This window comes from Chrysochloris asiatica, unplaced genomic scaffold (assembly GCF_000296735.1).
Source record: "Chrysochloris asiatica unplaced genomic scaffold, ChrAsi1.0 scaffold00188, whole genome shotgun sequence".
NCBI classification, from domain to species: domain Eukaryota; kingdom Metazoa; phylum Chordata; class Mammalia; order Afrosoricida; family Chrysochloridae; genus Chrysochloris; species Chrysochloris asiatica.
In genome coordinates, this window is record NW_006408706.1 from 1,874,867 (window position 1) to 1,889,669 (window position 14,803).

The following is a 14,803-nucleotide window of genomic DNA, read 5'->3' on the forward strand; positions in this document are numbered from 1 at the left end:
TGTTGTTGTTGTTATGTGCTGTGGAGTGGATTCAGACTCATAGCGACCCTGTACAAGGTTTCCAAGGCTGAAAATCTGTATGGGAGCAGAAAGCCTCCTCTTTCTCCCGTGGAATACCTGGTAGTTTCGAACTGCTGACCGTGAGATTGGCAGCCTCATTCGTAACCAGTACTCTACCAGAGCTCCTGATATAGATATCTATATATATCTATATCTATATATATATACCATTTGTGGAGGGCAGAACCTCAGGGGTGGGGTGGGGGTGGGGGAAGGATCCGAGGATTTGGCATGGCATGCCCTGTAGTTAGTGGCCATCTACAACCCTATCACATTCCTGTCCTCTTGCAGCTGGTTATCTGAGAAGTTGCGAGAGTTCTTCTTGGATTCCTTAGGAAATCAGTTTGAGCCCCCAGAATTGTTGTTGTTGTTGTGTGCCATGGAGTCGGTTCCGACTCATAGCGACCCTGTACAGTGTTTCCGAGGCTGTAAATCTTTATGGGAGCAGAACTCCTCATCTTTCTCCCGCAGAACAGCTGGTAGTTTCGAACTGCTGACCTTTCAGCTCGCACCCCGATTCATAACCACTGTGCTACCAGAGCTCCTTGGACCCCAGAATAGAGCTCATCATCTATGACTACTACCAGCTCTCCCAGATTCATCAGAGTCCACTGTACACAGGTGATATTCTTCCCTTCCCAGAGTCTGGGAGATGTCAATGATGTTGATGCCATAGCACTAGACTGCTTTGCAGAAACTGAGAGATCTACTCCATCTGTTTGAAGATCATGGTGGATGCCTGAATCTTCTTTACCGGGGCCTGACTCTCAGGGTACAGTCCATTAGTGAGCTCACAGAACACCATGCCATCCTTGAGCCAGTTCTGGAAATTCTCCTGACCAGGCTGAGGCCAGCCCACATCACTGCAACACTGGGTGGTGAACCACTGGATCAGGATATGTTCCAGGTCTGGGTCATACTGTTTCTAAATCTTCTGCTGAATCTCCCAGCTTGGGCCATAGGCAGGTCCCTTGTTGGCTATTCTGAAAGGTACTGGTGGCTGGGGGAACATATGAGCAGGCAAGAGATCGGAGCACACCAGGAAGGAGCTGCAGTAGCAAGTCGATACACAAAAATTAAAGAAATTTGTAAAAACCAGAAGTTTACAAAAAATACGAAACAGCAGACAACAATCCAAGATTAACATATATGACAACACTACCCAGAAGTCGACCCAGATATAGAAATATCCAAAGTAAAACAAACCTACAAGGCTAAAAAGAGGGTATCAGAGATATCAGTTTATAATGAAGATAACTATAAAGCAAAAAGAAGCAACAGTGTAGTCACAGAACTGCCAAGTGGTGAAGAAGTAGATTTCAAGACAAAACAGATTTTTTTAAATCCAGGAAAAAATTATTGAACTACCGGGTCAAATCAAAGAAAATTAATCAACCTCATCAAAATAAAAAAGAGGAAAATCATAAAGATGTATCTATTATTAAAATAGCTGCAATGAAGAAAATATCATTAAACCCCACAAGTTTTAATTTCATTAAAACGAATACAGCACAGAAAAATAATGGAATAAAGAAACCAGCAGAATCACACAGAGATGAAAAAATAAAACAGTAAAATGACAGCTAACAGTTCACACAGACTGATAATTACCTTGAATGTCAATGGATTAAACGCACCAGTCAAAAGACAGAGTGTAGCAGAATGGGTAAGAAAACAGGATCTATCAATATATTATCTACAAGAGATATACCTTACACTCAAAGATACAAATAGACTAAAAACCAAAAGATGGGGGAAAAAATATCAAACTAATGGTAATCAAAAAAGAGCAAGAGTGGCAATATTAATTTTTGATAAAATAGATTTTAAGGCAAAAAGCAGCATTAAGAAACAAAGAACGTCAGTATATAATGATTAAAGGGTCAACTGAACAAGAAGATATACCATAATACATATTTATGCTCCCAATTAAATATATCAAACTCTAACAGAACTGAAGAAAAAATATTAGACAGCTCTACAATAATAGACTCTGCATCAGACTGCAAAGCTGTTTGAACTGCAAGGTCGGTGGTTCAAGCTCACCAGCTGCTCCTTGGAAATCCTATACAGGGTCGCTATGGGTCAGAATCAACTCAATGGCACTTAACAACAACAACAATAATAGAAGATTTTAGTACACCATTTTTGATGAAGGAACAGAATACCCCAGGACCACCAAGGGAGAACATGAGAAGAATGTGGGACCCTACCCAGAAAAGCAGTGACCCCAGAGACGGAGGCAGAGATGATGACATGGAGAAAAGGAGCAGCTGAGGACTCTAGACTCATGGAAAGAGAAAGGCTGTGTGCTGGCAGCCCAGAGGCTAGCTTGCAGAATGTGCCCTTTAGTTATTTAAATGATTATATATTCCTGAGTGTTTCTGTGTACATAAAACAAGCAAACAAACAAAAAACAAACCAGAGGGACTAAAAGCAAATACTGTTGAATGATGATGAATGGAGGGATTGTAATCATTGCAATGAAACAAAATATGATAGGATGAGTGCAAAACAGATGTTCTCCCATGTAAACTATCACTCAATTCATAATAAAAGCTTAAAAAAACAAGAATATTTAGTATATAATCATGGTCAATTGGCATAACATAGACCACAAAGACAATGTCCTGTAATCTATTTAAGTGAATAATGACTGGGGTCTTAAAAATTCACGAGCAGTCACCTAAGGTGCAACTATTGGTCTCTCCCTTTCCAGAGTAAAGAAAAGTGATGAAAAGTGAAGACACTTGAAAACAATTAGTCCAGTGGACTAAAGAACCACATGAACATCAGTTTCCATGACCCTGAGATCAGAAGAACAGTTTCCATGACCTGAGATCAGAAGAAATAGATATTACTTGGCTATCACTACCAACTGTTCTGATAGGAATCACCTTAGAAGGTCCTGTATAGAGTAAGAAAAAACGTGAAACAAACCTCAAAATCTTAAAAAAAAAAGATCAGGTTTACTGGGCAGATAGAAATAGGTAGAACCTGGAGACTACGGCCACTGGCCACTCTTCAGGTCCCGAACAAAACTCACCCACTTTAGTTCAACCATTTGAGATCAAAAGGGCAACATTTACCAAAGATCAAAGTTCAGAAGTGTTGGGAAAGAGGGAAGAATGGGAATAAGAAATTTGGGGAAGAAGTGGGATAAGGGATATTACCTTAAGGGGTTTGCAATTAGGGAGAAAAAACAAGGTGTATGAGTTGTTGAATGTAAAAGATGATCAGCTATCTAAAGTGCAACCACTAGTCTCTGTGTGTGTGGAAGATAGTAATGAAAATCTAAGATTCTTGGGATCAATTAGTCCAAAGGACTCATGGAACATGTGAACATCAATTTCCATGACTCAGAGGCCAGAGAACTACATGGTACCCTGCTACCACTACCAATTGCTCTTAAAGGGATCACATTAGAGGGTTCCAGATACAGTAGAAGAAAATGTGGAACAAAACTAAAAATTATAAAAAAAAAAAAAAGACCAGGCTTACTGATCAGAAAGAGCCTAGAAATGAACTCATACCCATGGCACAATGTTCAGTCAAGCAATAGGTAAGAATATGGGGGGACAACCCTAGGGAGGTATGTGCATTATGGAAAGGTCAACCATTCAGGATTAACAAAAAAGGAAAGCATTCAACCAAAGACAAATTCAGAAGGGTTGGGAAAGAAGGATGAACGTCAACAAGAAACAAAAGGAAGAAGTGGGTAAGCGATAGCACATGAGAGGATTACAATCATTGAAATGAAATGAAGTATATGATTCACTGAATGTAAAACTTATGATCCACTCTGAAAACCTTCAATCAGTTAACAATAAAAAGTTAAAAAAAAAAACCATGCATAGAACTAGATGGAATATATGTCAATAAACAACAGCTTCACATTTTGATATTTTTGTAGCAGTACTTTTTGATTCACACATACACAAATTCTCTTCTAACAGTCAGATAACGCTTCTTAGTAAAAAGGATAGCTCATACATACTGACTTTATCAGTTCTCAGCAAATGTGATTAACCAAAGTTTGCTTTACAAACTTTACCAAGTTAAATTCTGTATCTGTGAAATAAGAAAATAAACACCCTACTTTCTTTCATAATAAATAGCATTCATCATACACAATAGCCCTATATTTAACTTTTCCTTCTTTAGCTAAAAACAAGAACAAAAATCTAGGAGATATATTTCTGCTGGAACTTTCACAATTTTTATACACTGGGTTCTTTAAAAAATGATCTAGGAGAGAATACCCTTGTAACAATACATACTTCTCTTGGTACCACTCTGAAATATCATTTATTATCTAATATCTGGTAATGATGTCTTATAAACACAACCTTAGATTGAGAACTTCATAGATTTATAATTTAAGAAGTTATTTTTCATTTTATTTCTATATTGCTGCAATTCTAATTACCAGAGAAATTTTATTATTAAAGAGTTAACTAAGAAGACTTTTTTAAATGTTAGTTTTATTATCAAGACCTTTCATTTTAAGAATTACTGTGTTAGATATGAATGCCTTCTGACTTTAGGCCTTGCAAATTTGTTGGAAAACTTTTAAAAGAAATCAACAGTTATTTTAACACGTCATTAATATGTCACATAAGTAAGCATATTGGTAACTAGTTTACATAAATGACTAATTTGTACCTGTGGAACAAATTAGTTCCAGTATTTACCAAAGTAAACACCTCTGGATTTAATTGAGGAGAGGGAAGTATAAAGCTAACTCTATAAATGAAATAATAGAAAGCTAATCTGAAGCCCTAAGACCTTCTGGAACCCAAATTTGGAGGCCTGTTATACACTGGATCATGTCCAATTTCCTACTCCATCTCTTAAGAGTATTACACATCCACACCTTTTGCTATGTGACTTTGCAATGCTTCCCACTACAGAGGTAGATGGAGTATATATTTCTCTGACACACTGATGTTGGGCTTGGCCATGTGACCTGTTATACCAAATAGAATGTGAGCAGACATGATATGAACAGAAGCTTAAAATGTATTAGTGATTTGGCCTGTTCTCTTACATGTTTGCCATCTACCAGAAGACCATCTTGTCATAGACAGCTGTTTTCAGACTGAAAGATCTGACCCTTAGCTTCAAGCCAAGTCGATCCAGTTGTACTTGTAGAGTCTTTGAGTTTGTGGTTAAACTATTGAGATTTTATTTGTTAAGCAGCATTATTTGAGTCATAGCTGATCAATACAAGGTCACAATTTGATCAATACAGGGTGGTAGGTAGGTTTGTTTTCCCAAGTCTTATTCAGAAAGTGACCAATGCCCAGTTATCCAAGAAGCCAACAACTTCCTTTTCCTCCAATCCCATTTCTCGAAGAAAAATCCTTCTTTGCTAGAACAAAGTTTCCTCCAATCTCTCTTTGTTAGAAGAAAGTTGATTTGATTTCTTTCTCTCCTACCAACTGATGCCCAGGCTGCTTTTATCAGAACTTGATGTAAGGGATGATAGAAAGCTGAGCCATTCAGGGTGTTCCCATACCCAAGAATTCAGAAATATTTTCTTCCAGAGATTGGGAGGCTAGACCGGACACACACCATCCCAGGCTATAAAAGTTCTGCATCAGTTATCACAGTAGTTTGTTTTACTTAAATGAGACAGTCTTCCTTCAACAAGCATAAAGAAAATCTGAAGTAGATATATCATTTAAGAAGTAATACCTGCTTTAGCAGAGTTCTGTTCGTTCCCAGTTTATGCTGCTCAATACTTTTTCTCACATAAATTCTTTCCACAGGAGTCAGGTCTTCCTTCATTAGTGCATGTAGTTCTTTTAGTTGCTCACTCTCACTTTCTGAGCCAGCATACAGGCTAAAAAGAAAGTTACATAAAGAACACCAGCCTTTAGTCTATTTTTGTAACAATACAAAAAAGTGATGATTTTTTTCTAAATCAACCAAGAAACTCTTCTTCAGAAACCAAATTTAAGGTAAGATATATAAAATTATACTTCTCTGAACATTCTGTGGCTTTAATAAATTTAGCTTTCTTACCTGTAAGGTAAAATTGGCTTGGCAATCTTCCTAACACTCCCAACTCTGACAAACTTTTCAAATCCAAGACTGAGAAGCCTTAAAAAAAAAAAAAGTTAAATTCTGATCATTTAGAAAATAGAATATAAAACAAACTTTCCCATAATATTTGGGTTAACAAAATTTATTTTGGTAATAGAATATATCATTGTTGTTGTTAAGTGCTACAGAATCAGTTCTGACTCAATGAGACATTGTATAAGGTTCCCAAGGATCAGGTAGTAAGTTTGAACTGCCAACCTTGCAGTTCAAACAGACCTTGTGATCAAGTGCTTATCCTACAATGCCACACCAGGACTCCAATAGAATATAGAGAACTACACAATTAACATGAAATATCTAAACTCAAAGTAAATGCAATGTAGCTGAAGGATTTTCAGATAGTGTTCTTCCATTATTGGTTGGTTATGTGCTGTGGAGTCAGTTCCAACTCATAACGACCCCGTATAGGGTTTACATGGCTGTAAGTCTTTACAGGAGCAGAAAGCCTCATCTTTCTTGGTACATTTCTAGGTATGTTGGTGTTAAGTGTCAACTAGACACTTACATACCTATTTATGGGAACATGGTGACTGAAAGATAAGTACTAGACTGTGAACCACAAGGTCAGCAGTTCAAGCCCATAAGCCACTTTGAAGGAGAAAGGTGAGGCTTTCTGCTCCTACAAAGATTTACTGCCTTGGAAACCTAGACAGGGTTGCTAAGTCAGAACCAACTTGACGGCACTTAACAACAACATACTTGTATATGGAGTGCTGGTGTGGCGCTAACGACAGGGTTGTTGGTTCAAACCTACCAGCCACTCCTTAAAAACACTATGCGGGCCAGAGTTGGAACCAAATCAACAGCACTTAAAAATAATACACCTATGTATGATATAAATTCTATATATTTTTTGAAGAGTTAATAGTTTATTAAATTGTGATTTATATGATGCTGGGAATCAGCCCAAGAGAAAAATCCATCAAAATTAAATTTGGAATGTTTTCCTACTCTTTATTTATTTTCATGGGTACTTTCGAAAGAAAGAATCCAAATGTATACTTCCATATTCTTCCTTCCTAAAGTAAATACCAAAGTATTTTTTTACTTAATTCCACATCTTTGTTTATGCTTTAAAGATAGATTTTTTAAAACTTTTTATTATGATTTGAGTGAAGGTTTATAGAGCAGATCCTCAGTTTTACATTCAGTAAGTCATATTGAATATAATGATTGCAATTCCCTCAATGTAGTATCACTTATCCCACTTCCTCCTCATGTTTCTTGTTTCAATTCCTCCTCCTTTGCTGTCTGAACTTTGTCCTTTAGTCTTTTTTGATCTCGAATGCTTGACCATTCTATATTCTATGTACCTCACTAGTGTGTTAAAAATATATTTATCTACTGCTTGGCTGAAAATTGAGCCACGGAGCTGAGTTCAGTTTCAGCCCTGAAGGGTGACCAAGGCCATGTTGTTGTTGTTAGTTGCCACCAAGTCGGTACCGACTCATAGCAACCTTATGCACAGCAGAATGATACACTACCCGATCCTGGGCCTTGCTTGAGTCCATCAATGTTACCACTTGGCCAATCCATCTAGCTGGGGGTCTTCCTCTTTTTCTCTGACCCTCCACCTTACCAAACATTATATCCTTCTCCAGCGACTGGTCCCTCCTGACAATATGTCCAATCCTGACAATATGTCCAAAGTATTAGAGACAAAGTTTGGCCATTCTGGCCTCCAAGGAGCACTCCGGCTGTACTTCTCCCAGAACGGACCTATTGGTTCTTTTGGCAGCCCATGCTACTTTCAATACTCTCCTCCAACACCATAACTCAAAAGCATCAATTCTTCTAAGGTCTTCTTTATTCACTGTCTAGCTTTCGCATGCATATGAGGTTACTGAAAATACCATGGCTTGGGTCAGGCGCACCTTAGTCTTTAAGCTGACATCTTTGCTCTTCAACCCCCATAGTCTTGGAAATTTCAATAGTCTCTATCTGACCAGTAAATCTTATCCTTTTTTTAATTTTCAGTTCTGTTTCATTTTCTCCCATTATCTAGTACCTTCTAATGTGATTCCTTTCAGAGTAGTTGGTCATGAGAACTGGGCACCATCTAGGTCTGGTCTCAGGGTCATGGAAACTGATGTTCCCATGTTTCATTAGTCCACTGGACTAACAGTTTCCAAGTGTCTTCAATTTTCATCACTCCTTACTCTCATCATTATCCTTTCTTCCGGAAAGGGAGAAACCAATAGTTATATCTTAGATGGCTACTCATGGGCTTTTAAGATCCCAGTTGCTACTCATCAAAGTAAGATGTAGAACACTGTATTGTGGACTACGTTATACCAATTGACTATGGTGTCGCCTGAGACTATGATCCTGAGCCCCCAGGCCCAGCAATTTATTCCAAGGTATTTGGTGATATCTAAGAAGTTTTCATAACTTTAATCCTGTATTCTCCACCACATTCATAGATATATTTACAGCAAAGGTAAATACCTACATACAAGTATCCCATCAAACTGTTATGTATGTGGGTATACTCCCACTGTCCCTCCTATACCCATTCAGCCTGTGTATACCAATGCAGTTACCTGGATATCATTATTTCATACATTAGTATATAACAATATTTACCCCTGTTATCTTCTCATGCCTCCATCATTCTTTTGCCAGCCTCCCTCTTATTGTATATTGTCTTCCCCTCCATCCAAGTTACCATGTATGTGTCAACTCTCTAGCCAGTGATTGTTGTTATGTGCCATGGGGTCGGTTCCGACTCATAGCGACCCTATACAGGGTTTCCGAGGCTGTAAATCTTTACGGCAGCAAAAAGCCTCATCTTTCTCCTGCGGAACAGCTGGTAGTTTCAAACTGCTGACTGTGAGGTTCGCAGCCTGATTCGTAACCACTACGCTACCAGAGCTCCTTAGCCAGTGATTAGTACATGTTTAAAAGAGTTAAAAAATATATTTGTAATACATTGAGGGGCCGTGAAGTGTTCATAAGATAGCTATGTTAGTATTTACCACAGATAAAATTGCCTCCAAAGATAATAATTGTGTCAGAGTGGAACAATGCTCCTAAGTTTTCAATGACTGACTTTTGGGAAGTAGACTGCCAGGTTTTTCTTCAGTAGTTTCTTTGTGCAGACTTGATTTCTAATATTTTGATTAACAGCCAAGTGTATGAACTGTAATACTCAGCACTAACCAGTTGCAACTGAGTTCATTCCAACTCTTGGCACTCCCAATTGTTGTTAAGTACCGTCAAGTCAGTTTCAAATCATAGGGACCCTATATATAGGGTTTCCAAGGATTTGCTGGTGGGTTTGAACCACCAACATTATGGTTAGCTGACCTGTGCTTATCCTACAGCACACCAGGGTTCCCCAATCCCATTACTGTTGTTGTTAAGTGCTGCTGAGTCGGTTCCAACTCATAGTGACCCTCTATAGGGTTTCCAAGGAGCTGCTGGTGGACTTGAACTGCTGACCTTGTGGCTCAAGCGCATTATCCTGCAGTGCCACACCAGGACTCCATATATATATGTGTATGTGTGTGTGTGTGTGTGTGTGTGTGTGCATACATACATATATATAGACAGACAAACATATATATTGTTTTTGTTTCTCTCCAACATGGTTCCTTATACCAATTTCTCAGCAATGTCCCATTGAATTACTTAAGAAATCCACCATTCTCTTCCTAATTTTTATTTTTCTATAAAGGAGCTCTGGTAGCGTAGTGTTTACGAATCAGGCTGTGGGCTGCAAGGTCAGCAGTTTGAAACTACCAGCTGTTCCACAGGAGAAAGATGAGGCTTTCTGCTCCCATAAAGATTTACAGCATCGGAAAACCCTGTACAGAGTCAGAACTGACTCCATGGCACATAACAACATAATTCGTTATAGCCTTGCTACGTACAATAGCCTTACTATATTTTTTGTAAATGGTTCTTCTGCAATAAACAGACTATAGTAAAAAGCAATGCAGAATTTATAACACAGACTAATTTCACAATATCTTTCAAAATCAATATTGAATTGTGCCATTATTAGTATGTGGAAAGTACAGTGGCCATGTAGGGTAAGCATTATACTGTGAAATACAAGGTCGATAGTTCAAGTCCAGCAGCTGCTCCAAGGGAAAAAAATGAGGTTTTCTGCTCCCACAAAGGTTTACAGATCTGGAAACCCTACTATATAGGGTCCCTGTATGTCAGAACAGACTCAATGGCACATAACAACAATAAAAACAACAGCAATCCTATACTTCTGCTAAAATGTTCAGGTTTTATATTTTATTTTATCCTACTCACAGAATATTCAAAGTACCATGGGCTGCCAAAAGAACAAACAGATCTGTGTTGGAAGAAGTGCAGCCAGCGTGCTCCTTGGAGGCCAGGATGGCCAAACTTCGTCTTTCATACTGTGGACATATTGTCAGGAGGGACCAGATGCTGGAGAAAGATATCATGTTTGGTAAGGTTGAGGGTCAGAGAAAAAGAGGAAGATCCCCAGCGAGATGGATTGGCAAAGTGGCAGCATCAATGGGTTCAAGTGTGGCAACAATTGTGAGGTTGGCCCAGGACCACGCTGTGTTTCATTCTGTTGTGCATAGGTTGCTATGAGTCAGTACCAACTTGATGGCACCTAACAACAATTCACAAACTAATAAGTTATCCTGCTACTGTTTCATAATGTGGGTAGAAGATAAGAGATTCCTGTTTCAGAGACAAAGGTCTTTCATTTTTGGTATACTCAGCCAAGAATGTGAATGGACACTCAGGACCCATGGTGGATTGCTTCTCACAACAATAACCCTAATAAATATTAACTCCTTAAATACATTTGTTAAACCTACCCAAGAAGTACTCTGTCAACAGCTACATTAGTGGAAGATGAAATCAGAAGTTTCCATGGTCTCGCATATCCAACTGTAGGAGCTTCACTCTTTTCAAACAGTTGTACAAAGAACAAAATCACCACTGCCAGCAAGTAACTCTTTCCTGCTCCAAAAACACCTAATTATTTTAAAGGGAAAAAAAAGTAAAAGTAGTATTTTAAATAAATATCTGAAAGTACAAGTAGCATCTTATCCATCTATTTCCCTCTTGCCTTAATTAATTTAAAAAACATTACTTAAGTCCACTATGTTCTAAGCATGTAAACAATATTATGATAGCTAAGTAAAAGACTGAATTTACCAATGCTTTCATTTTATTTGCATTCACAATCACTGCTCATGGGAGCAGCAGTCAAGAAAGTGAATAACATATTACACTGAACAAATCTGCTGCAAAGGACCTCTTTAAAGTGTCAACGAGTAAAGCTGTCACTATGGTGACTAAGGTGCACCTGACCTAAACCACGGTATTTTCAATCACCTCGTATGATGTAAAACTGCAAAAACCCTATACAGGGTCACTATGAGTTGGAACCAACTCAATGGCACTTAACAACAAACAACAATAGATGCATGTGAATGTTGGACAATGAATAAGAAGAAAAGGCTGACTAAAAGAAGCATTTGCATTATGGTGCTGGAAAAGAATATTGAAGGTACCATGCACAATCAGAAGAACAAACAAATCTATCTTGGAAGAAGTGTAGTCATAATGCCTCTTAGATGTGATGATGGAAGAGTTTGTCTCACATAATTTGAACACGTTATCAAGAGGGACCAGTCCCTGGAAACAAACATCAATGCTTGGCAAAATAGAGGATCATGGAAAAAGAGGAAGACCCACATCATGATGGATTGATGCAGTGGCTACAACAATGGGCTCAACATAATAATTGTGAGGATGGTGCAGGACTGGGCAGTGTTTCATTCTGTTGTACACAGGGTCACTGTGAGTTAGAGCTGACTCAAGAGCACCTAACAACATGTACTAAGCACAAAGGTTAAGTAAGTAAATAACCAATAGACGTCCACCTTTAAATGAGATCATAATCTACTTAACGATACAGACAAGTAACTATGACAGAATAATATGGTAAATGACATTGTTATGGGAGGATAGAAGGAGGATATCTCTGCTCATGTAGAAATGGAAATGTTTCCTGAAAATAAGAAATGGCAGAACAAAGTTTTACAGAATATCTAAAGTGCTTAAAAGAAAGGTCCTTCTAGACAGAGGCATGAAAAAGTATTCAGCTGTATGTAGGTCATACAGGCACTAGGAATGCGATGAGGTTGATGAAATAGTTGGGATATATCACAAAAGTTCTGCTTGCTATGGCTAAAATGTCAAATTTTTTTTTTAATCTTAAAGTCAGGGGAAGTCAGTGAAAGATTTTAAATAGTGGAATTGACTTAATCAATTTATCTCCATTTTAGAAAAACTACTTGGATGATAATGTGGAGAAAGGAAACGCTAGAGTAAATCAATTGGATTATCAAGTGTGTATCAGAATCATACATACTAACATTTACTAAGTACTTTTCATGTGCCAGGCACTGTTCTAAACCCTATAAATGTATTAACTAATTTAATCATACAGCACTCTATGGGAGATGCTATTATTATCATACCATTTTAAAGAGTAGAAAATTAAAACTAAGAGATGAGTAACTGTTTCTTAGATGTGAGGATGTTAGCTTTGTCCAGTCAGCCTCTTACTCATGCAATCCATTAATAACAGGATCAGACTATTTGTTAAACTAAGGTTTTCATTGACTGATTTTCAGACATAAATAGCTAGGCTGTTATTCCCAGCCCATTTTAGTTTGGGAACACCAATGAAATTTGTTTAGTGTCATAGGAACACACACGCCTCTACTGGTAGATGGATGGTAGCTATGCTTGAAGTGCATTGACTGGGAATCAAACCCATGTCTCCCACATAGAAGGTTAAAAATTGTACTACTGGATCACCCTGACTCAAGATCATATAGATAATATATGATACAGGAAGGATATAAATCCAGTAGTCTAGACTGGTGGTGGTAAAAGTTGTGTGCCATGGAGTTTGTTCCAATTCAGTTAACTCTGTATAGGGTTTCCAAGGCTGTAAAAGTTTACAGGAGCAGAGAGTGTCATCTTTCTCCCACAGAGCAACTGGTAGATCCAAACTGCTGACCTTGAGGTTAGCAACCTAACTCATAATCCATTATGCTACCAGGGCTCCTTGGGTTCCAGACTAGAGCCCACAATCTTACTCCTTATGTGTTAGGCCACAGGGAAGTATGATAGAAGTCTGGACTGAGATGGTACAAGTCAACTGGAGAATATCAATAAAGACAGGTAGAAGTTAGAAGGGACACATCTCAGTGAATGATCTGATGGTGGCAGATAGAACAGTAAGAAAGGTAGGAAGCGAATTAGGAGAAAATTATCTAGTGTAGGGAGAGAAAAAATCTACACTGACTCTTAGGTGCCCTGCTGAGTTGATTCCTACTCATAGTGACCCTGTATAGGGTTTCTAAGGAGTAGCTGGTGAGTTTGAACCACCTATCATGTGGTTCAAACTGACCTTGTGATCCACCATTTATCCTCCACTGCCACACAGGACTCCAGACTACAGGGTAGAATTCATATAATTCATCAAAATAGTGCTAAAAGTAGGACCAGATTTTAGGATGGAGGTCTGAGGAGAAATGAGCATATAGAGATTTTAATTCAAAGTACTGCATACATTCTGGTGGACACATCAGGACAATTAGATATACTTGGCTTGGACTAGAGAGAAAAATCTGGTGTCAAGATTTGATATGGGTATTGTCATGGGGTATAATTAGATTGAACAGAATCCTGGATATAGATGAGATTAGATTCCTTACTGAGTTTATTTAGAATACGAAGATAGCCCAAGAAGGAACTGTAGGGGAAAGAATAAAATATAAGTGAGCTAGGACCAATGTATATATATGGATAAACACAGTGAATCTGTAGGATAAGAACTGGACTGCTAATCACAAGGTCAGTAGTTTGAGCCCAGCAGCCATTCCTGGGAGAAAGATGAGACTTCCTGCTCCCATGAAGGCTCCAGAAACCTATACAGTGTCACTATGAGTTGGCACCAACTCAGTGGCAACTTATTGACAAATATACACATATGTCCTGGTGTGGCGCTATGGGATATTGCACTGCACCGCAAAGTTGGTTTGAACTGCAAGGTCGTTGGTTCAAATTCACCATCTCCTGTTTCAGAGACAAAGGTCTTTCATTTTTGGTATACTCAGCCAAGAATGTGAATGGACACTCAGGACCCATGGTGGATTGCTTCTCACAACAATAACCCTAATAAATATTAACTCCTTAAATACATTTGTTAAACCTACCCAAGAAGTACTCTGTCAACAGCTACATTAGTGGAAGATGAAATCAGAAGTTTCCATGGTCTCGCATATCCAACTGTAGGAGCTTCACTCTTTTCAAACAGTTGTACAAAGAACAAAATCACCACTGCCAGCAAGTAACTCTTTCCTGCTCCAAAAACACCTAATTATTTTAAAGGGAAAAAAAAGTAAAAGTAGTATTTTAAATAAATATCTGAAAGTACAAGTAGCATCTTATCCATCTATTTCCCTCTTGCCTTAATTAATTTAAAAAACATTACTTAAGTCCACTATGTTCTAAGCATGTAAACAATATTATGATAGCTAAGTAAAAGACTGAATTTACCAATGCTTTCATTTTATTTGCATTCACAATCACTGCTCATGGGAGCAGCAGT

At 38.1% G+C, this 14,803-nt stretch overlaps 1 protein-coding gene and 1 pseudogene across 1 annotated transcript in view; both read right to left on the reverse strand.

Moving 5' to 3' along the window:
* The window catches only part of LOC102826824, an 8,011-nt pseudogene extending 6,939 nt beyond the window's left edge, over window positions 1–1,072 (reverse strand).
* Window positions 1–14,803, reverse strand: part of LOC102832563 (chromosome unknown open reading frame, human C4orf21) — a 160,912-nt gene that overhangs the window by 53,749 nt on the left and 92,360 nt on the right. The window contains 3 exon segments of the mRNA XM_006872257.1: window positions 5,761–5,908; window positions 6,091–6,168; window positions 14,409–14,568. Coding sequence (XP_006872319.1) covers window positions 5,761–5,908; window positions 6,091–6,168; window positions 14,409–14,568 — 386 coding nt within the window.